The sequence below is a fragment of the Etheostoma cragini genome, chromosome 12, assembly GCF_013103735.1.
Source record: "Etheostoma cragini isolate CJK2018 chromosome 12, CSU_Ecrag_1.0, whole genome shotgun sequence".
Taxonomy (NCBI): domain Eukaryota; kingdom Metazoa; phylum Chordata; class Actinopteri; order Perciformes; family Percidae; genus Etheostoma; species Etheostoma cragini.
In genome coordinates this window covers 20,374,433-20,395,307 of record NC_048418.1, presented here as the reverse complement: position 1 = coordinate 20,395,307, position 20,875 = coordinate 20,374,433, and the positions used below count along the sequence as shown (strand labels likewise).

At 40.2% G+C, this 20,875-nt stretch overlaps 2 protein-coding genes across 3 annotated transcripts in view; one reads left to right on the top strand and one right to left on the bottom strand.

The window, feature by feature from the left end:
• The window catches only part of tesk2 (testis associated actin remodelling kinase 2), a 43,540-nt gene extending 33,527 nt beyond the window's left edge, over positions 1 to 10,013 (top strand). For both annotated transcript variants that reach the window (XM_034886820.1, XM_034886819.1), the window contains 4 exons: positions 229 to 315; positions 3,696 to 3,834; positions 7,540 to 8,079; positions 8,549 to 10,013. In XM_034886820.1, the coding sequence (XP_034742711.1) occupies positions 229 to 315; positions 3,696 to 3,834; positions 7,540 to 8,079; positions 8,549 to 8,853 (1,071 nt within the window). In that variant the 3' untranslated portion in view covers positions 8,854 to 10,013. The remainder of the gene's footprint in view (positions 1 to 228; positions 316 to 3,695; positions 3,835 to 7,539; positions 8,080 to 8,548) is intronic.
• Positions 10,014 to 15,148: 5,135 nt separating this feature from the next.
• Positions 15,149 to 20,355, bottom strand: si:ch211-155e24.3 (uncharacterized protein LOC100150696 homolog). Its single transcript, XM_034886853.1, has 4 exons — positions 19,706 to 20,355; positions 18,041 to 18,150; positions 17,360 to 17,459; positions 15,149 to 16,164 (listed from the first exon to the last, which is right to left on the bottom strand). Exons 1-4 carry the CDS (start codon positions 19,917 to 19,919, stop codon positions 15,191 to 15,193), a joined length of 1,398 nt encoding a protein of 465 aa, XP_034742744.1. The 5' UTR covers positions 19,920 to 20,355; the 3' UTR covers positions 15,149 to 15,190.
• Between the last annotated feature and the right edge of the window lie 520 nt (positions 20,356 to 20,875).

Genomic DNA, 20,875 nt, shown 5'->3' with positions numbered 1-20,875 from the left:
CAATTGCCAGGGGACTGAGCCCAAATGCAAACTTGGCAGTCAGTAGGACCGTGTCCGAGGGATTAGTTTGACATGAAGCTGCTTTTGGCAGAGGAGTTGCAGTATGTCAAACATCTGACGAAGCCTTGGCCATCTCTGTGTTCATCCCACTTTTAGAATGGTAAATACATATTTCCTGTTTGACTTTCATCTATCCAAATCGCTCTGTCTTCTCTTCCTCCTGAGCAGAACTTTGGCCTGGACTATCACACGTTCCAGCACATGGTTGGAGACTGTCCGCCGGACTTCCTCCAGCTGGCCTTCAACTGCTGTAATGTAAGTCCACTACACTTCTGTCCAATCAGTCTGTCTCTGCTTCTGTCACGTAAGACATAACAGTATTGTAACAAATTCCATGTCTACTTGTGATAGTACACGGCAAGTAAACCATGTCCTTTATTATCATAAAATCAAAAAATATTTCTCAACATAACATAAAATGGACAATGTGTCCTCACCAATATATAAAACAAAGCATTAATCATTAACACAAAAAAGAATAGAAAGGGACAAAAAAAGTACAAAAGAATTGTCATCACTTTTGGCAAAACTATATGGCAAAATAGTCATCACTGCTCCTTTTCTTAACTTTTTTTTCTAACTGTATTCCTCCCTAAAATATATATATATATATTTATACACACACACACACACTACCGGTCAAAAGTTTGGGGTCACGCACAAATTTCCATTGGACTCCATTATAGACAGAATCCCAGCTGAGATCAGTTGCCTTGTTTTTTTTAACCAGGGCAGCAGTTTCCAGATTACATTATGTGCTTACATAATTGCAAAAGGGTTGTTTAATGTTTTCTTAGTAAGTTTTTTTTAAAATAATATCAGATTAGTAAACAAAATGTGCCTTTGGAACATTGGACGAATGGTTGTTGATAATGGGAAATGTAGATATTGCATTAAAGATCAGCCACCCACCCAGATCAGCTGGTATCCTGTCTATAATGGAGTGAAATGGAAATTTGTAAGTGACCCCAAACTTTTAACCGTGTGTGTGTGTGTGTGTGTGTGTGTGTGTGTGTGTGTGTGTGTGTGTGTGTGTGTGTGTGTGTGTGTGTGTGTGTGTGTGTGTGTGTGTGTGTGTGTGTGTGTGTGTGTGTGTGTGTGTGTGTGTGTGTGTGTGTGTGTGTTCAATAGCTTTAGCTCAGCAGGCTGACCAATATGATATGACTGATATAATTACAATTTGGCATATCTAAACAAAATCAATAATCTACATCAACAATCATACACCTGATGACCTTAGCTAATCTGAGGAATTCATTTAGGTTAATCAAACAAATCGCAATTACGTAAATAAATTGTAATAAATTGTGATTGTATTTTTTTTACAATTATGTAATAATTGTTACAGGCCAGCAAACTTATATCTGCTAAAGTTGATGTTTAGTCATGTTTAAGTGCACCTATGACAAGAAGGTGTTTATGACAAACTTTTCTCTGTCGAGAGAGAGACATTTTCCAAATGGCTTGTCTCTGTTGTTTTTTGGGAGTTCCTCAGTTTTATTTTTAATTTCTTAAGTAACTACTGTATTCTTCCATTGTTCGGAAATAAAGGGGCAATCCGATTATCTGAATAATCTGAATTAGCTCACTATCCAGGGGGTCTTCTGTTCACTAAAAGCTGGATCAGCTCCTCGGCAGACTCGGCTTTTCTCTCTGATTATACTTTGATTTCTGTGAAACCAATCACTATTGAAAACAGAAAGGACGTTTAGTAAATCAAAGCAAAACAAATCTCTTTTTTCCAGGAGAATATAGTTTTTTTTTCTTTCATTACATCATAATCACAGGCCTGGAATTGTGTTTTTTGTTTGTTTTCTCTGACATTGTTACAAAGCACAGTGGGCAAAGGCATTAAAGATTTTGGAGCACCCTGCTGACTGATCCTATATTGGCCTCCCTCCATCTCTTGTCATCCTTGTCTGTTGTCTCGCTTTTATCCTCCTTTTCTCCCTCTTCCTCCATCCAAGTTTTCTCCCGGAGCACCTAGGTGTTATTTTAGTTTTATAAAAGTCAGACTTGCAGTATATTTCTAGCCTCTTATTTCAACCCCTTTGCATTTCTGTGTGAGCTGTGTGTCTCCATCTTTAAGCCACATGTTTTTGCCCCGTCCTGTTCTACCATCTGTTCTTTTTCCCTCCCAGCAGCATGCTCCCTCATATACCTCATATATGATACACAGTCTACCTACCTCTCCTTATTCCTGCCTTATTTTTGTTCATCTTCAACTTTAGTCCCTACTTTTTGAATTTTCCCCCCTTTTAAATATTTTCAATGAAGATGTAATATGATACATATGTGTGATGAAACCTCTTGATATTCTAAGAAACTGCATGTTTTCAAAGGTAAGTGCCAAAAAAGCCATAACAAACAATAAAAGTAGATTTCCTGGAAGACCAACTTGTTAAATGCAATGCAAATGCTTGTAGAGGCATCAGCTGCGGCCTTCTTTGTTTATGTAAATCATGTTTGCACAATTAACATGGTCATATTTTTTTGTAATGTTAAACTGTTATGTGTAGCACCTTTTTGTAAATGGAAAGTAATTGGTGTTCATTTTCCATGAGGTTATGATCAATTCTTATAAACTACATGTGTTTTGTGTGCAAAAGTCTTAATTTTTAAATTAATAAATCAGTCAGATAATTGTAGTGGAGTAAAAAGTACATTAAGATACAGTATTAGGAGACCACTAAGGTCTGTATAAAAGAGACTTCAGATACAGAATTAGGGGACCACTAAGGTCTACATTAAAGAGACTTCAGATATGGTATTAGGGGACCACTAAGGTCTGTATAAAAGAGACTTCAGATACAGTATTAGGGGACCACTAAGGTCTGTATAAAAGAGACTTCAGATACAGTATTAGGGGACCACTAAGGTCTACATTAAAGAGACTTGAGATATGGTATTAGGGGACCACTAAGGTCTCAATAAAAGAGACTTCAGATACAGTATAAGGGGACCACTAAGGTCTGTTTAAAAGAGACTTCAGATACAGTATTAGTAGACTACTAAGGTCTACATTAAAGAGACTTCAGATACAGTATTAGTAGACCACTAAGGTCTATAAAAAAGAAACTTCAGATACAGTATTAAGGGACCACTAAGGACTATATTAAAGCATCCAAAGAGCACCATGCCATGGGACATTTAAAGTAAGGTAGCTCATTCTGTCAGGTAGAAAATATCAGTAATATTGGCCAGCCTCCTCTATGAATGTAGTTTAAAGCTATAGTGCGTAGTTTCTGTCACCCCCATTAAGGAATTCTAAGGAAAGACGTCAAATCTGTCGGCGCGTCCATACGATACAAGCCTTCCGTGATCGCGCAGCGCGTAACCCAGTTAAGCACTAAAGCTGTGAACTCTTTAAAAAATTATACAAAGATGGGCTTGACCACTTAACGTATTACTTTGTAATTTTATTTGTGTCTTGTATTTTTAATATGTATTGTACGTTTTAATGGAAAGCACTTTGTGATTCTATCTGTGAAATGCACTTTATAAATACATTTTACTTAGTTACTTTCCCTGATGATAATCTGATGAGTGGAATGAATCCCTACCAATTCACCACGCTACAGTATAAAAATACACATCTAATACTTCTCCATAACTCCATTATTTTCCTCCCCCAGATGGATCCTAAACTCCGTCCATCCTTCCCAGACATCGTCAGACACCTCGAGGAGATTCTCGCACGCCTTAAAGTTGAAGAGATGGAGCATGAGTGCGTCCCACTCAGCGGGGACAACGACAAGAAGACCATAAACAAAGGTACCAGTGCTGCGAAAAGTCTCACTCTGTGATGCTGGGGGTCGTCAGTTCTTTAAAGGAAATAATAGTTTACTCCTTTTGTCCACAAAAAATATGCTTGTAAATTCCTGTAAAGGAAAGTGGTGGGAGGGGAAACAGGGAGCCTCACATTTCCAGACCTTCCTTCACGGTGCTGCAGAGGAGGGTCTGGCTAGTCCACACAGCATTTTGGGATGGGAGAAAACCGTGCTCTGGTTTATTGGCATTAAACCAATGACAATCGTCTTGGGCAGTGCTAAGCAGTCCTCTGCAAAATAGCCTCGGGAAAGAACTTGTTTTGGTGGAAAATGTGTACGTTAAAAGGTAGTTTTAGTCGTGTAACAGAAAACTCTGATTGGACAGTTAGTCTAGGTAGCTGTCTGGATTTACCCTGCAGAGATCTGTTAACAGAGCAGTTAACCATAGTCCTCACGATACATTCATGTGAATCAATTTTTCCCTCCACTCGTACCAGTCAGACTGCCAGGCGCTCAGCTGGCCAATATTTCTCTTGTTACACGTCAAGTGTCCAGCCTGACACAAACTTCTCTCTTCTCCTCTCCTCTTCCAGTTCCTCTTGCAAAGTGCAGTGTTGTTTCCATGTGTGTTCAGTCAGCTACTGTTTACACTGTCCTCACCCAAACATACAACCAGCTTTGTTCAAGCCAGATTTAAACTTCCCTTTCTTTTATTTCCAGTATTCTGGAATCTGGATCACCTGTTCTTTGCACCCCAGTAAGTTATTCAGGAAAAATCAGTTCTTACATGTATCCGTATCCCACTTAAAAGCAGCGGAGTACAGAGTCCTTGGGTTGCTTATAATATAAACTTCACTATGACTTAGGAGGAAAACTGCTCTGAGATACTTGATCCACGCAGGCCCAGGTTTCACTTCTAATTTGGTCCAGCGTACCGCCGCCTGCATGTCTGAACAACACAGAGTCGGGGCTGGGGCTGTAATGTTTTTGTTTGGACGTCCAGCTGGCTCATTTTCCTCAGTACTACGGTGTGTGAAGAAGGTGAACACAACGCCATGACATCGCAGGTCGCAGGAGTGATTTATAGTAGTGACGCAAACGTGGATTCTTTTGTTTTGGGTTGTTAATCTAGACAAAGCCAGGATGGAAGAAGTATGCCGATCTTTTACTTATACGTACAAGTACTAGAATCAGAATTAGAATCAGAAATACTTTATTGATCCCCGAAGGGAAACTCTGTGTTAAAGTTGCACAAATAGTAGAAATATAAATAAAGGAATAAATAAATATAAAGGAGTGTGGATATTTACATAGCTAAAGGAATATTATGATACAGTATTTACATAATTCACATTATTAAGGTGTTGCAATGGTGAAAAGTAGTACCACACCGTTGAAATACTCTGTTACAAGTAAAAGTCTTGCATTAAAAATGTTACTTAAGTATGTCAGTATCATCTGGAAAGAAGTAAAATGACTCAGTGCAGAAAAATCCTCCCATTTTAAAAAGTGTAATAGATCCAAACAGTTGTTTGTTTAATGGTCTCATCATTTCAGTTGGACCGTGTAGGCCCTTATATTGTTGGGTAGCTTCAATTATAATAAAACATCAGATTTTATAAACTAAATGTTGGGAGTGCAAAAGTCTTAATTTATCAAGTAACTAGTAACTAAAGCTATATTACAGTACTTCTCTCTGAAATGTAGCAGATTGAAGTAGAAGGTGGCATGAAAAGTAAAGTAAAAGTACCTCAAATGTGTTCTTAAGTACTAGAGCTCGACTGATTTTTAAGGCCTATTCCGATACAAATTGTATATACAAATGATATTCTGATATATATCGGCCAATATTCATTTGAAATAAAAATCCCCAAAAATAAACAGATTTTCCTTAAATTAGTTATGAGTTCTCACTATAATAATGATAATTCGTTTTATTGTCACAACAGAACAGAGGAACATCAAAATATATTAAAGTTTTGATAAATGTATAAAAATTCAAACTTAAGATATGAAACTTAAAGTCCTTGGAAAAAAAACACAATAACAGGGACTTTGTAGAGCATCCTCTGGTGGACAAACTATGCAACGCCAATGCTCATAACATGGCAAACCGTCCGTTTTATTTAATTCTTTTTAATATTAATTTATCAGAATCATTTATTTTTTTCATTATAAATGATTCTGATGAATAAATATTCAAAAGATTGTGTATATATATATATATATATATATATATATATATATATATATATTATTAATGCATAGATAGATAGATAGATAATATCGGCCAATATTCAGTCGGGGTCTATTAAGTAGTTTAGTTGAGCAAATGTACTTAGTTACTATACTGTACTTAGAAGTTAACAACATTTATTAAACACATACTGGCCTGTTGGCCTAAGAAATACATCTTATGTAGTTACTTTTGTGTGTATAACATGGCCTGGATCTGACAGTTGGCATGATGTTCTTCTGCTCCCCCTCTCTGTTTACCTGTTAGCATTTCTTGTAAACCAGCATCACCCCCGTAGTAGGAAACATTTCTCTTGCAAAATCACTTTTCAGCTAAATATTTTCTTAGAGTAGCTGTTTTGGCTATGGTGAGTCACATGAGTAATCAGATACTTCCTAGCTTGGCAGAAGCGAAACAAAAAATGGGATTGAAAGGAGGATAAAGTAAGATGTTTTCATGCTTCATGTTTATGTGTCTACTTTAAGGAGTATCTGACTTTTGCCAACTAAGGAAATTGCTATTTCTGTCTCTTTCCTAACAATGTGATCGATTGCTGCAAACTGAGACTTCATTTCCTTCAAGACATGCCATTTTATTTTCTAGTTGAAATCCCTTTTTCTGTCGTTCTCAGATTCTTTCTTTAATCCTAAAATTTATTTCCCTGCTGCACTACTTCAAGTTTAAGAGAATATTCAAATCCAACCACACTGTAGAGGACAATTCTGTATAATCCAGAGATTCAAGGAACTCCTGTCTCTGTTCTCTATGCAGGATTTAGCCTGTATCGCCACCTAATGGTTACATTAGATTATCTATTTAAGCACTTAAAATAAAATAATCTCTCAAAAAATGGAAGCTACAGCTCTAGAATTAATATAGTTATAATTTTATATAATGTGGACCTTTTCTTATCAACTTTGTTTATTGAACACTTGTATACAGTATATTAACATGCATTCCAATTGTTACAATATTTCTTTTATGTTTTAAATCCAGTTGTCTCTTTTCTTCTGGTCCATCTCCTTACACGGAGTTGCATGTTACCTACATTACAACGTTACTTATACAAACCCTTCTCACTCATAACGTTGTAGAACATATTTCTCCACAATTGCATCAGTTTTATCCGTTCACGGAAAACGATACGCACCAAAAGTAGCAACATAAAAGCCATATCATTGACATTGACAGCCACAGCGACCTCGTATCACATACATTTACAAAGAAGGCATTAGTTGCAAAAGCTCCTAAGCCACCCCCCTCCACCGGCACCCACATCCAGCCAAGGTGACCAGCGATCCATAAATCCTGCATTCTGTAATCTCAGCATGAAAGTTATTCTTTCGATTGTATAGATTCCCCTGACTACTCAATCATTTGTCAATGGGAGTGTCTCCCAGTGTCTCCCAGTGATATGTACATTTGAACCTAAAATTGTGTCAAAAAAAACATACCTGTTTTTTTTGTCTCAAGGTGAGAAGATCCAGGGCTTCAAGCGACTGAACTCTCTGGGCTTCCAGGACGATAAAATCCCGCCGAAATCCCCCCGCCCCCGCCGAAACATCTGGCTCAGTCGCAGCCAGTCGGACATCTTCTCCTGCAAACCAGGAAGGAAAGTCAACGTCCAGGATCCTTACTATAACCCCCCCATCACTCACGGAGCCTCTAAAGCTCGCAAGATCAACCCGTTCACCGCCCGCGAGGACCTGTGCGGGGGAAAGATCAAGTTTTATGACGTGCCCAGCAAGTCGGTCTTCTCGCTGGTGTTCGACCTGCACTCTCCTCCGGGGAGTGTGTTCAGCACCCAGTCGTCTGCTCGGGGGCCCGGAGGAGCCCAGCAGGAGACGTCGTACTACTGGCAGCAGTTGCCGGGGAGACAGTGTCACTCCTTACCGGTGTCCCCCCAGCTTCCCCGCTCCGACATCTCCCACCTGGCTGCTGCTGCTGCTGTTAGCTCTAACAACTACGGCTCTGTTACGTGTAACCTCGGCCAGCTCTCCACAACGCTGCCACGTGAGTTCTCTGATCCGGGTGTCTCTTTACAGGGTTCCCACCAGGTCTTAAAAGTATTGAAAAACAGGGCCGGGACGATATACCTTTGTCCCGATTTGATTCTTTCACGATACATTGTATTGGCATTTTCAATGAAGAGTGTTGGGATTTTCTTTTCTTTCTTTAACAAAAATAAAAAGTTGAATTTTAGAGACAATATATCATGAGACACTTCTACTTTCAACTGTTCTCTAAGAACATCACATCACACAACATCAGAGAGTTGGGACCGCATGACACAATAACACCTTTAACGTGGTTAAACTGTACTGTCTCCCTAAATTCTTCCTTCAATGGAGTTAATTAAATTCTCCTGTGTAAGTCATCAAAGTCTCCTGATCTTTCTTCACTTATGTGAAATGAGATGTGCTGCTCCTGAGTTTTTTCCTTAACACCGTTTCCCCTCTTTTCCCTTTTTTATTTCTCTCAGCAACTAACTCCAGGTGTGACGCAGGCCTGAGTGGAAATGACGTACGGCAGAAGGGAGTGCTGGGCGGCTGGGTGAAAAAATACGTTGTGGTTGAGATCCCGCCTTACTGCAGGCAGAGAGGAAGGGAGGAGGAACGAGAGGGACAGGGGAGGAAGGAGGGAAACGAGGAGGATGAGCCCAGAGAGAGCTGGTCTCCGATGGTCCCCAGCAGCGACAGAAACAGTGGGGAGGCAATGGACTGCTCCACTAGCCTGGTCGAAGGTGAGGGACCAGACAGAGGGGCAGAAACACACTGCCCCATGTAACACACACACACACACACACACACACACACACACGGAGGATTTGGTGGATTTGGAAAAAAAAGAAGGATGGATGATATCCCCTGGACTGAGGACATAGAGGCAATAGACAGAGACAGAAACCTGCCTCATGGAACGAACACACACACACACACACAAACAAACAAACACACACACACAGCAGAGAAGGGAGACTTTTCCCCCTAGAGGCATCAGACTGACAGACCGGACACATTTCAAAGGTTTTAGAAAAATAAAAACGTAAAAAAAAAAGAGAAAAACCACTTAATTTTTGTTTTGTTTTTTAAATCTGTCAAGTGAATGTATAACTTGGATTCATAAATCAAGCACACCTGATGTAGATAACGAAGTCTCTTCTAAAGATATTATCACCCGGGTCTCCGTTCAGCACAAACAAATTGTATCAACACAATGGACACTTGGCATAGAGATTATTTTTCTGAAAAAGGTTAATATTTAATATCGTGGGATGATTTAGATGTTTTCTTTAAAAGGTGTCTTATGTTAGGCATTTTGTCCATGATGAGGTTTATTGAAGATCCCTTGTGTTGTGTATGTGTGAGTGTTTAAAAATCAGGGCTCGTGTTTTGATACTTTCCTCCTGTGTTATGTTAGGCAAACGCTTCTGCTAACTTAAGAAAAATCCCATATTTTCCTGATTAACAAGACAGTGCGCTGATATTACAACAAGAACATTTAGAGGTGATTTAGAATAACTTTGTGTGTAAAAAAGAGTTTAATCTCTAACAATGTTAGCAACCCCACGGATCTAGACTGCAGAGGTAAAACATTGAATCAGGTCTCCTCAAGGTGATTCACCTAACAGCAATGAGTGAATAAGAGAGGAGCCACTGGATGACACAGTGGCCTTTTCCTTGGGTCAGGTGTTCTGTAACAGTCCAGCTAACGCCATTCAGCAGTCAAAGCCGAGCATTCACAGGCAGTCAGGGCGAGACATCCCATCCAGAACACAAACTGTAGGCAAATGTTGTAGTAAAAGGACACTGTAAAGTTTTTTTTTTTTTGCATTTAAAAGTTGCTTCCCAAAAGCCAACTTTCAAATCTCGGATGTCAAGAGTTTATTCGAACGCACCATAAGTTTTCAAAACGGTCTCCATCGCCTCTCTATTCACACACAATGAGCATGAAAAAATAAGCTACGTTAAAAAAAATGATTTAAAGTAAAAGTATGTAACCTTTGAAAGAAAAGTCAACAATCTTCCTCTTTCATATGAAAAGTTGAATTACTTTTTCACTTCAGAAGATTCAGGGATTTAGCCGCTATAGCCGTTCTCGGTCTGGTCTTACCAGTAGCTTATGGTGGCTAATGTTAGCACCCTTTAGAAATGGCTGTATTGACTTTCTGCTGTTTTATGGGCACCACATCCTTTTTTGTGTCACAAATACAGTCGCAAAAGGCAAGAATCCACTTTCACCCTGAGCTATTAAAGCAACGCAACGATTCACAAAATCCAAAATGAATTTAAAATCAGTCAGGCTGTAATTCATGGCTACAGCGGATGTTGTGCTGCAAAACTTGCACAGTCTCACTTTAAACTCACAACTGAAATTTCTAGAAACCAGGGGCTCACTAAAGATGGGAAATCACCTTGCATAAAGGGTATCGTTCAAAAATATTAAAATTCCGATACCATCTTCTCAAAACCGGTTCCTAAACAATCATTTTTTCAATACCAATTTTATAAAACTAAAAGAAATTACAACACCACAAACATATTAATTATTTATTTAGCTCCTACCCGGTGAGCCGCGTCTCTCTGTGTAACTTAGTTTTTTTTTGTGTGTCTCTATGTTGTGTAACATTAGACAGCCAATCACAGACATTAGATCTTGGCAATAGCACGCTGCATGCTTATTGGCTCACTGATGCTGATATACTTCTTGGGTTTGGAAGAAGGCATTTTTCCATAATTCAACACTTTTGGTACCCAGCCCTAAACTGCAGTACAGTAAATTATACATCAGCTATATACAAAAACTGATAATACATTCGTCAAAATGCTGCAAAAATGTCCTGAAATAGTGATGTGAAACAAACAGCGATAACGGTCGATGCTCCTTCCAGACTGTTGATTATCAGTTACAACGGAAAGCTGCCATGGGCTCATTGTTTCAGTGTGATGCAGAGAGGAGATAGGCTTCCTTAAGTCCCACACGCAAACTGCGGTGTTTGGTGTTTTTTTGCCTCCAACGTCCCCATCCAGGCAGCATGGCAGTGGTTACGTGTAGGGTTAGCTGCCTGGGAGGAGATGTTGGAGGCAAAAAACACCATCGAGCGCAGCCTGCTACCCTCAAGTTATACTGTCCCATGCAAAGGCAAAATTGTAAGTTGTTAAAAGAAAATTTGGAATTTAAATCCCACACAAACACCACTAAGTTTAATTCTGTGTCAAACGCAGCGTCGTAAAGAAAAACGACACGGCTGAACCTCATTCACCTTTAAAGTCCAGAGACTTCACATAATGGAGGCATTTGAGGAGGAGGAGCCAATGACTCAGTCCCGGGGTTGAAGGAATAATATTTAGATTTTGAGAGAAACTGCACAACCTGGTCTTACAGTTCTTACCGCTCAGACGTTTCTGTTGTCGAGTTGTTCGCTCTGTTGTGAAGAAAATGTTGAAATAGAGTTGAGCTGAGTAGTAGGTGTTCTATCCCAAATTATTAGTGCTAAACAAATGAGTCAACTTTTTTATTTTCTTGCAAAGATGGTTCAGCCTAACTTCAAGTGGCGGGAGTTGACTTCAAATCCAATGTGTATTTTATTTTAAATTGGAGCACATTAAACCTCAAAATGGTTTTCACTGTTCTTCTAAATGTTTGTGTACAACTAAATGACTGTAGATTTCTATTTGTTGAAGCCTGTTTGTCTTTGTTGTTCCATTCTGCTGATCTCAGTCTCATGTGGTCCCATCACTTCAATAGGCACTAAAATGCACTTGTATAGCGATCTCCTATGAACTCATCACTACTTTTCTATGCAACCAATGTAACGTTTATGACACTGTTTTACAGTATAAAGGATCTAATTTGATATTTATAAGAAAACCTTTTTAATGTCTTACCTTTGTATATTTGTGTAAAAAGTGTGTGTTACCTGCCTGGATGAATACAGATTGAGATGTTTTTTTTGCTGATAGAATAACAAAGCTTCCCAGAGTTTTCCTTGCGTTTATTTCTTATTCTGTATTTCAGAGCAACCTTTACTCACACTCTGTAAAGCTCAGACAGCCGGGGCTTAACATTTAGGAAGTCGTATGTATTTGGTTCAAGAGAAGTGTGAAAACCTTTGGTCTCACATTGGATTCAGAGACGGGATTCATCATGTGGACAGTTAACATGGCTAGCTAGTGCATCTCCCCCTAGGACAAAGCACATGGCAGGAATGGACTGGGACAACAAAATACTACTATTAATATACTTTGCACAACATTCGATGTGAATGCAATGAACAGCATGTATCAAAATATCATAAGCAAGTAGTGTACTATGTTAAGCAAAGCTTGCATTATCAGCACGCTATTGATTTTAAACAACGTGGAAATTAAGGACGAATGTATCATAAACCGTTAATGCATGCAATTCTTATATGCGATGTATACAGTCAATTCTAGGCAGACAAATGCGGAACTGTTGTGCAAATCAACGAGCGTTAGCAATTAGCGTTAGCGCAAGCTACCGGTTTAAAAAAAGTTTCAGTTAGGAACATGGTTGCAAGTACATATGCACAGGACTGCATAGACCACAAAACAAAACTGTCGTAACTTCTTAATCAATTATTTAAACCAAAAGTACTTACATTTATGCGTCTCTCTGGTTGATGCGGCAGCCATCGTTGATGTGTGTTTTCAAGTGAGGTCGCGTTCACACTAGGTTCCAAGGGGTATACACCCCTTGGTCAATCCCCTTCCCCTAGGTCGTAATAGGAATTGGGACAGAACTAGGTCCCGCGTGAACGCGCAAAAGCTAGGCGAAGGGGTAAGGGGAAGGGGTAAGGGGAAGGATTGGGATTTAGCCTTAGTCTGGATCGACGACGGTTCATTTACCCAAAAGTTCCCGATGTCCCTCACCCTCAGCTTTCTTTGTGTTTGTGTTCAACGCCGGTGCTTTGAGGAACAGCAACCTCTGAGCAACGCTACACGCTGGAAATGGCAAGTTTTGAAGAAAATTTGGATCAGGCGACAAGGCAAGCCTGCGTGCTTCTTTTGGAGAATGATTGTAAGGATTCACAAAGAATATGTTTAGGGCTTTTCCTCTCTAACTGGGACGTCTTGGGACCAATTTGTGTGATGTCTGTGGACGAAGTACACACAGAGATACGCTGGTAAGAGCTAATGAGGTTTATGTATCCAGCTAATTTAGATTGCTCACGTTACTGTAGTGTGTCACCAGTTTATTTTATTTAATATTGTATGTGGCGTTTTCTTTTGCAGGGTTCACATATTTCACCAAAACAAGTTCCTTCCTGAGACTATTTAGCGGAGCCACCGTCGCTGCGTCCGGAGCTTAGCGCCGCCCAAGAAGATTGTGATTGGTTTAACCCTTGTGTTTTCTTCCTGTTAACCATGAACTTGTCCTTCCAGGTCAAAATTGAAAATGAACTGAATAATGATAAAATAATTCAATGAGAGTAATCATTATTGTTACCTGAAGAACGTTGTACCATCTGTGTTATTTGGGCCAATTTGGCTGAAAGAAATCCATATTTCTTATATAAAACATTTCGAAACGCGTCAATATGACCCAAGTACAATATAAGGGTTAAAGAAAGGCAAACAACCCAGAGTGTTTGCTGCTGTTGCAAGACCTCCCTACGCAGCGCTGTGGAGCTAGGTCTGACTATGCAACCCTAGTTGACAGTTGGTGTCGAACTGTCCACGCATTTCGTGCATGCGTGCGTGTGTTAGAGAGGTCAGCCTTCCTCTATATTACCATTCAAATTCTATTTTTATTTTTTTGAAATATTTGAATATTTAATGCTCAAATGCTCCCTGTTATACATATGTACTACACTGCTCAGGCATATGTATTGTCAATGCTACTATAATAATGTTCTTACATGTTCCATCCATTAGAGAGACTTTTCCGATTTCCAGCCGCAACCAATCAGTCCCCCTTGTACTAATGTTACTGTAACTTATTCCTCATCGCCAACAAACTGTACGCAAAAGAATGGACACTAGTAGCTGCGTTGAGCGGTAGGAATACCAAGAAAGACGCTGAATGATTTCCGGACAGCGTTAAAACTACGCACCATAGCTTTGAACAAATTTTTGGTATTCAACAATTCCAGTCTAGTCGGTTTTATTGTATCAATAATATTTAAATATTATAATATGTAACGGTTTTATACAAAAATATATACATTTAAACAACAGTAAAAACAAACAAAACAATTTCATATCATATATTGGTGAATCAGATGTGTAAAATAAAGCTGATTTATGCTTCTGCTGGGGCTCCGCGCGGAGCGTCCGTGCGTGTGGTAGAGCAAGTGAGAGAGTGACGGCGATTTAGCTTTTGGAGCGAGAAGTGACTCTAGTCTAGAGTCATAGTGGGAGAAACAAAGTGTCTCCCCTATGCTTTCTGACCACGGTCAATCACATGTCCATATTCGCCATACGTCTATGCTTATATGCTTCCCAGCATTGTACACTAGTGTTGGCGCCAGGTTCTCTTCACTGACCACTGACAAGCAAACGTGTTTCTGAAAACATTTTAAGCCAGAAGGCCATCGCAGTGACATGTAGTTTCCTTTTTTTGAGAGGAGCACACAAAGCTATGGTGTAGGTCCTTATCTAGGCGGATGTACTGTACGTACATACCTACACCGTGGATTTAACACCGAGTAGAGTTTAGATCCTCAACTCAAGCCCAAATTTGACCCGTATTTTCTGCCACTATTGTCGGGCCTAATTGGGGAGAAAGCGATGCCTCTCCAGCTTCTCCCATAGCTCTTGGCCCTTAGCCACACTATTCGGCTGAGGGAGCTATAGGTCAATGTTTTTTTTTACGTTTCTTCATTCAGATCCATTTGTGATCCCTTCCATTCTGAATAAACAAACAACGCAGTGTACATGCTTCCTCCTTGGCACATTATTCATTAAGATCATTCCAAAACAATTTTTGTAGTTCAAAAAACTCTGAATTGTAGTTAATAATGGCAGTTTTAACGTTGTGTTTAAATCGGGCTCAGGCTCATAATTACAGTTAATGTGTCGGCCGGGTAGGGTCGGTTTTGATTTGTTTTTTAGGCCCGCTCTAACGCAGATGCACAAATCGGCCCTAAACTCCTGTGAAGTCAGTGTGCTGTCTTCTGATGGGACTTGAGGCTGGAGCGCTGGGTGAAGCACTTGCCGCACATTGAGCACGCGTAGGGCTTCTCTCCGCTGTGCACCACCGCGTGTCGGATCAGGTTGCACTGTTTGGTGAAGCTGCGGCCGCACTGCAGGCAGCTGAATGGCTTCTCCCCCGTGTGGCTCCGCAGGTGCTCCTTGAGCTGACTGAACCTCATGAAGCTTTTGTCGCAGTACGTGCAACTGAACCTCTTCTCGCCAATGCCGGACCTCCAGGGCGTCCTTGTCCTCCTCGCCAGGCCAAGTCCGCTACGGCTGTGCCCGCAGAAAGAAGAAACGCTCATGGCTAGGTTTGGCGGCGGCGCCAGCGTCAAATCCTGGTTTGGGTTCCTCTGTTGAGGAGACTCTGGGTACTGATGATGCTGTGGGGGTGGAAGAACCGAGCATCGCTCCATGGCGTTGATCTGTGTTAAAGCACCCTGTCCTTCATCTGGCTGCGGCCTCTTACATCCAAACGTTCTGGCTCGTCTTTTCATGCGCGCTGAACTTACCACAACTGAGTGGGATTTCCCTATCAAGGGAATCTGGGGCCACGTGTCTTCCAAATGCAGTCCGCTTTGAGGCGGGGCCGCAAAGGGAGGTGGCTCAATCTGTGGCTTAGCGTACGGGAAGCTTGGCTCATCAGCGTCTATAAACTGATTGGACGACCACAGCTGTCCGTCTCCGTCCTTGGTCACAAACCTGTGGGCTGAATCAAGAGCTGCCTTCTCGTCGGGCTCTCTGTCTCTCTCGTGTTTCACCACGAGCTCTGCGGCAGTTTGGTGTCTGTTCGGCTGCTGCTCGGGGAACGTGCCGTCTGTTGGAGAAACCAGAGATCCAGGCTCGTCGGCGTTCTCAGCTGGGGGGTAAGGCCCTACAAAGATGTCAGTCTGGGCAGGTTGGGAGGCTTCCATACGTGGCATCTGCTCGGCTTCCCCGACTGAAGAAAAAGCACACAGCATCTTAAAGTAGTGGGTTGTAATAGGGCTACACAATGTATTGATGAACTTTTTTGGACATCGCGATGTCAACTGCCGCAATAAACACATTGTGAAAAACACTCAAAGATTTGTCATGTTAGTTGAAAAGAAATATCAGTAGCGAACTGCACTTTAAAATGTTGCTGTTGCTCTTTTAGTGATGCCTTTTCTATCAGTGTTCAATTTGTTAGAAATTATTTCCTTTTATTTATCACAAATAATATTGTTATCGTGGTATTCAATAAAGTTATCACACATTTTCCTCGCATCAGCTCCATGTCCAACAAATCTTTTAATATCACTCTTTTTTTTTTATTGCCAGAGAAACGTTCAAAACATTTAGCCATTTAAATATGTTGCGTAAAATGAGTAAAACTTAAATGGGCTTCCCATTTAAGTTTTCCCAAAAAGGATTCCCATTCAATAAGCAGATTCAAGTCTGGATTCATGTTCATTAAATTGCTGTGGAACCAAGAGAAAATGGACCTGAGGAGATGAAAAACAATAAGAGACAACCTGTAGTCCGTTTGACATGAATTTACCGGGTTCCAGTTGTTTCAACAAATCCAAGTTATGAACACAAAACATGAGTGTTTCCAAATGGAGGGCATTATGTCCCATTTCTTCACCTCTATTCTCTACTCTGAAATGGATTATGAAATTTTGGTATCACGCATGTGTACATTCAGACATCACATATTCCTTGGATTGTTTATGCATTTTACTAAGGCTGCATGATATGAGAAAAATATGCAAAAAAATAGTTGAATCCCAAAATAATGATATTATTTGCAAAATATAGGCAGATATAAAAGTGTACTCAGTTCTGCAGCTGTCAGTATTCTGTTAAAATACAACAAATTGTAAAATTTTAAGCAAACTTCATTTTATACAAATTTAACATTGAACTAAATATATTGCACCATTATATTATATATATATGACAGTTCCATTTTAAAGTGCCGTTTTCTGCTGATATTTTCTTTTAACTAACACAAAAAACTATGAGGTGATTTATTGTCTATTAGTGTTTATTGCGCCAGTTGATATTACCATGCCAATTTTTAAAACAATATATATTGTGCAGTGACCAGTTTCCAGCCATGCAAGGAGCCCCTGGCAGCATGAAATGTACGGGTTTGTGTTTGAACTCACCGAGTTTGTCCTCCGACTCGTTCGTCCACAGGTCGTCCTCTGCACCCTCCTCTTTGATCAGGATGGGTCCAGCTTCATCAGGACGTCCCACGTCTGCACACTGCAACGCCACGCTCAACATTAGTACTCGCACACGGAAACTACCTGTTAAATACCATTCATTGTGCATTCTGTTAAACTTATTTATTAACTCACACGGGGCACTGGAAAAGTAGGGTTGGGAGAAAAAAAACATGGAAAATCGCATGTATTGTGATTTTTGCGGCGACAACGACTTTTCAACTTGGACCGTTTGTTTTATTTTATTTTAAAATACTCAATCTATCAGTATTGGCATTTATAATGACCGTTAAAAAATCATCAGAATCATTTATAATGACAAATAAACGATTGTGATGATTTTTTTATCGGCTATTATAAATGCCAATACCGATAGTCCGGGAAATGCCTAATATCGGGCGATAATATCAGCGGGCCGGTGTATCGGTCGTTGCTCTAGTTGTTGTCATTCTAAATTGAGCGTATGTGAGCTTTGGACTGTTGGTCAGACACAACAAGCTAATTAAAGAAATAACACTGGGCTCTAGGGTTAGGGTTACATTATCTGTACTAAATTATTGATTAACTAATCAAACAAGCAGATTAATAAACAATCAAAATATTATTTTGTAGTATCCATACCTGCTGGGGTTGAGAATGAGCCTCAGCATTCCAACACGTGCTCTGTCTCCCTCTGTTCAACACCACTCGGACGAAAGGAGAGAATCTCTCTGCTGCTGGAGGATAAAACGCTGAGGAAAAACAATAATCATACACCCCATTTCACACTGGTATTACACACAGTCACTGGGCTGGGCAATATATCAATATAAATCAATATTGTGATATGAGAAAAAACGGCCCTGGCATTTCCACCCAAAACAGCAACTCGCAGATAAAACTTGATGCACGGAAAGAACACACACTTTAGATAGCCCAGGGATGGTGAATGTAAACTCCCATGTTATAAACAACTGCACTGAAACATATCAAGGCAAAACCCCAATGCATAAATAAATGAATAAATCATAATAGTGGAAACATGGTTGATCTGATCTTCTGAAGTAGCCACATGTACCTGTTGCTACACCCCCTCCTGCAGCATTGCTCTCCATCTCTGTTGCTTCTGGTAATCCCCACTGAGACCCACAGCAGGCTTGTTGTTCTGTGTTGGTTAGTCCCAGAGATTCCTTATCCATGGCTATCTCTTCATCTTCCTCTTGCTTGCCCCTTACTGTCATGTCTTTCTCCTTAGTGTGCTAGCTCAGATGTGTTGCTAACACTAGTGCTAGCAGTATTAGCGCTAATGCTAGCTGAAGCTGCACTTTTTGCATTTTTTTTAATCAGTCAGTTTGCAGCATTTTTCGCCTTCAGCCAACGGTGCTCTCTTATATTTCTCTCTTTTTCTCCGCCGCCTAATAAATAATCCAATAAAAGAATGCAGGTAGATTTTTTATTTCAAACAACGCTCGTTTTTGAACAACTGATCTGGATAAGTAATAATGCTAAAAAAGAATGCAGACTGATGTAAAAGTTTGTGACTAGATGGTAACCATGACTGTGATATTGAAAGACTTATATGTGATATAAATACTGATCAGATTACTATACTGGTAGGTGTGAAGGATTTGGAGAAGTTTGGCTTTCAGTTGGCCAAAGAAATTTATTATTGCAGCTTGAAAGGTGGCCGAGAAAATGATATGGGCCGCTGGCGCATGGCTATGACATTCATGCACCTAAAGGCCCAAAAGGCCCTCAGGGACCCTGGCATCTGCCCAAAATCCCAGATTAGCAGTCTTTCACTGGAGACTAGACATAGTCTTACATTTTGGATATGTTAATATAGTGATATGACACTGGTGTTGTCTTTTTCTGTTTTTTTGTATCTGTTTTATTATTTGCCTTTACCCACTTTATTACATCCACATTATTGATGATTGTTTATCACAAATATCATTGTGGAAATATTTTGTGAAAGTACCAATTGTAATCCCCACAATATCGTCGATCGATATCAAGGTAAGGCCTAGTTGGTCAAACATATCGTGATATTTGATTTTCTTCAAACCGCCCAGCGCTACACAGTCATAACACAAAATAGTACGAAGTAACTGCCATATTGAAAGTTTAAGGAAACCTGGGAAAAAAAGGGTCAGGAGCACTCACTCATTTCACAGTTGTTGGACAATTTTACAGTCAAAACAGCACAAACAAACCATAGCGTCTTGAATAGGAGTTGTAGGTGTAGAAACTACATACAACAACACGATACCAGGTAATACATGTATCGTGGCAACCCGTCCTCACCTTTCCTCCTGGCTCTTATTCTGCTCCTCCTCAGCTCTGCCTCCATAGCCTCACTCTTCCGCTTCAGCAGCTCGATGTCCCGCCGGCTCTGGCTCACCTCCAGCCGGAGCACCGCGCAGCTGTCATCCACGCGCCGGGTTATCTCCGCCACAGCTGCCTTGGCCAGGACCTCCATGACGGACAGTAGCTGGCTCTGGAAACCGCAGTCCTCCATGTTGACGCCGAGCTCAATCTCTTTATTAAAAAGCAAAATAAATATATTCACCTGTACGCGTCTGTAAATCACTCACTTTCAGGTTAAATATATGCAAACTGCTGTTCAGAGGGCTGTGTGTAGCCTATTCGTGCTGTAAAAATGCTAAATGTCTTCCGCGGACGGTAACGTAGGGGGAGGGTCGCTCGTTTTTACCACCAGTGGTCAGCTCGGGCTGTCTTCCTACCTCTCTGCTCTAGTCGCATTACAACTAATGAATCTTTTTTTAACTAACATATTTCAACACCTTCCGCGACATGATTTTAACACAAGTTGGGAATGTTTTAATCAACGTAAGCAGTGCTGTTAGTTCAACGTTATTTCTGCCATTTAGGGACGTACTGGAATCCACAACGAGGTGACCGTAGCAGCGTCACTTGTTGTATTACCGTAAACATTTGACTACATCCGCACAGCGGCGGAAGTTAGCACTCACGGTGAATCTGGGTGACAGAAGACATTTGCTAATATAACAAAGTTGCTAACATGGCAAGACATTTTGTTTTTCTTGTAATTATACATTAACAATGACCTAAAATACTAAAGCTTTGAAAAACAATATCCATAACTTGATGTTGACATCGATATACAGAAACCACATTCAATAGAATATTATAGATATATAAAGGCTCTATAAAACATCGGTAATGGCTTTATTAACCACAAATAAAGCTATCTGTGACAACTTATAAACACTGTATTAGGGGCTTATCTTATTATTCTATCTATAAGACCCTTTAACTAAAAGAGAGGCTAAGCAGGGACACCCTTTCACATACTGTATATTGTTTAAAATGAAGTTGCATAATAAAGTTGTCATACAATAACGTGTAGGGCAGCATAAAGCCTTAATACGTGCCTTTATTGCATAGAATACTAAGCTCTTAAAATAGCCTAATAGTTGTTGTATTTATGAA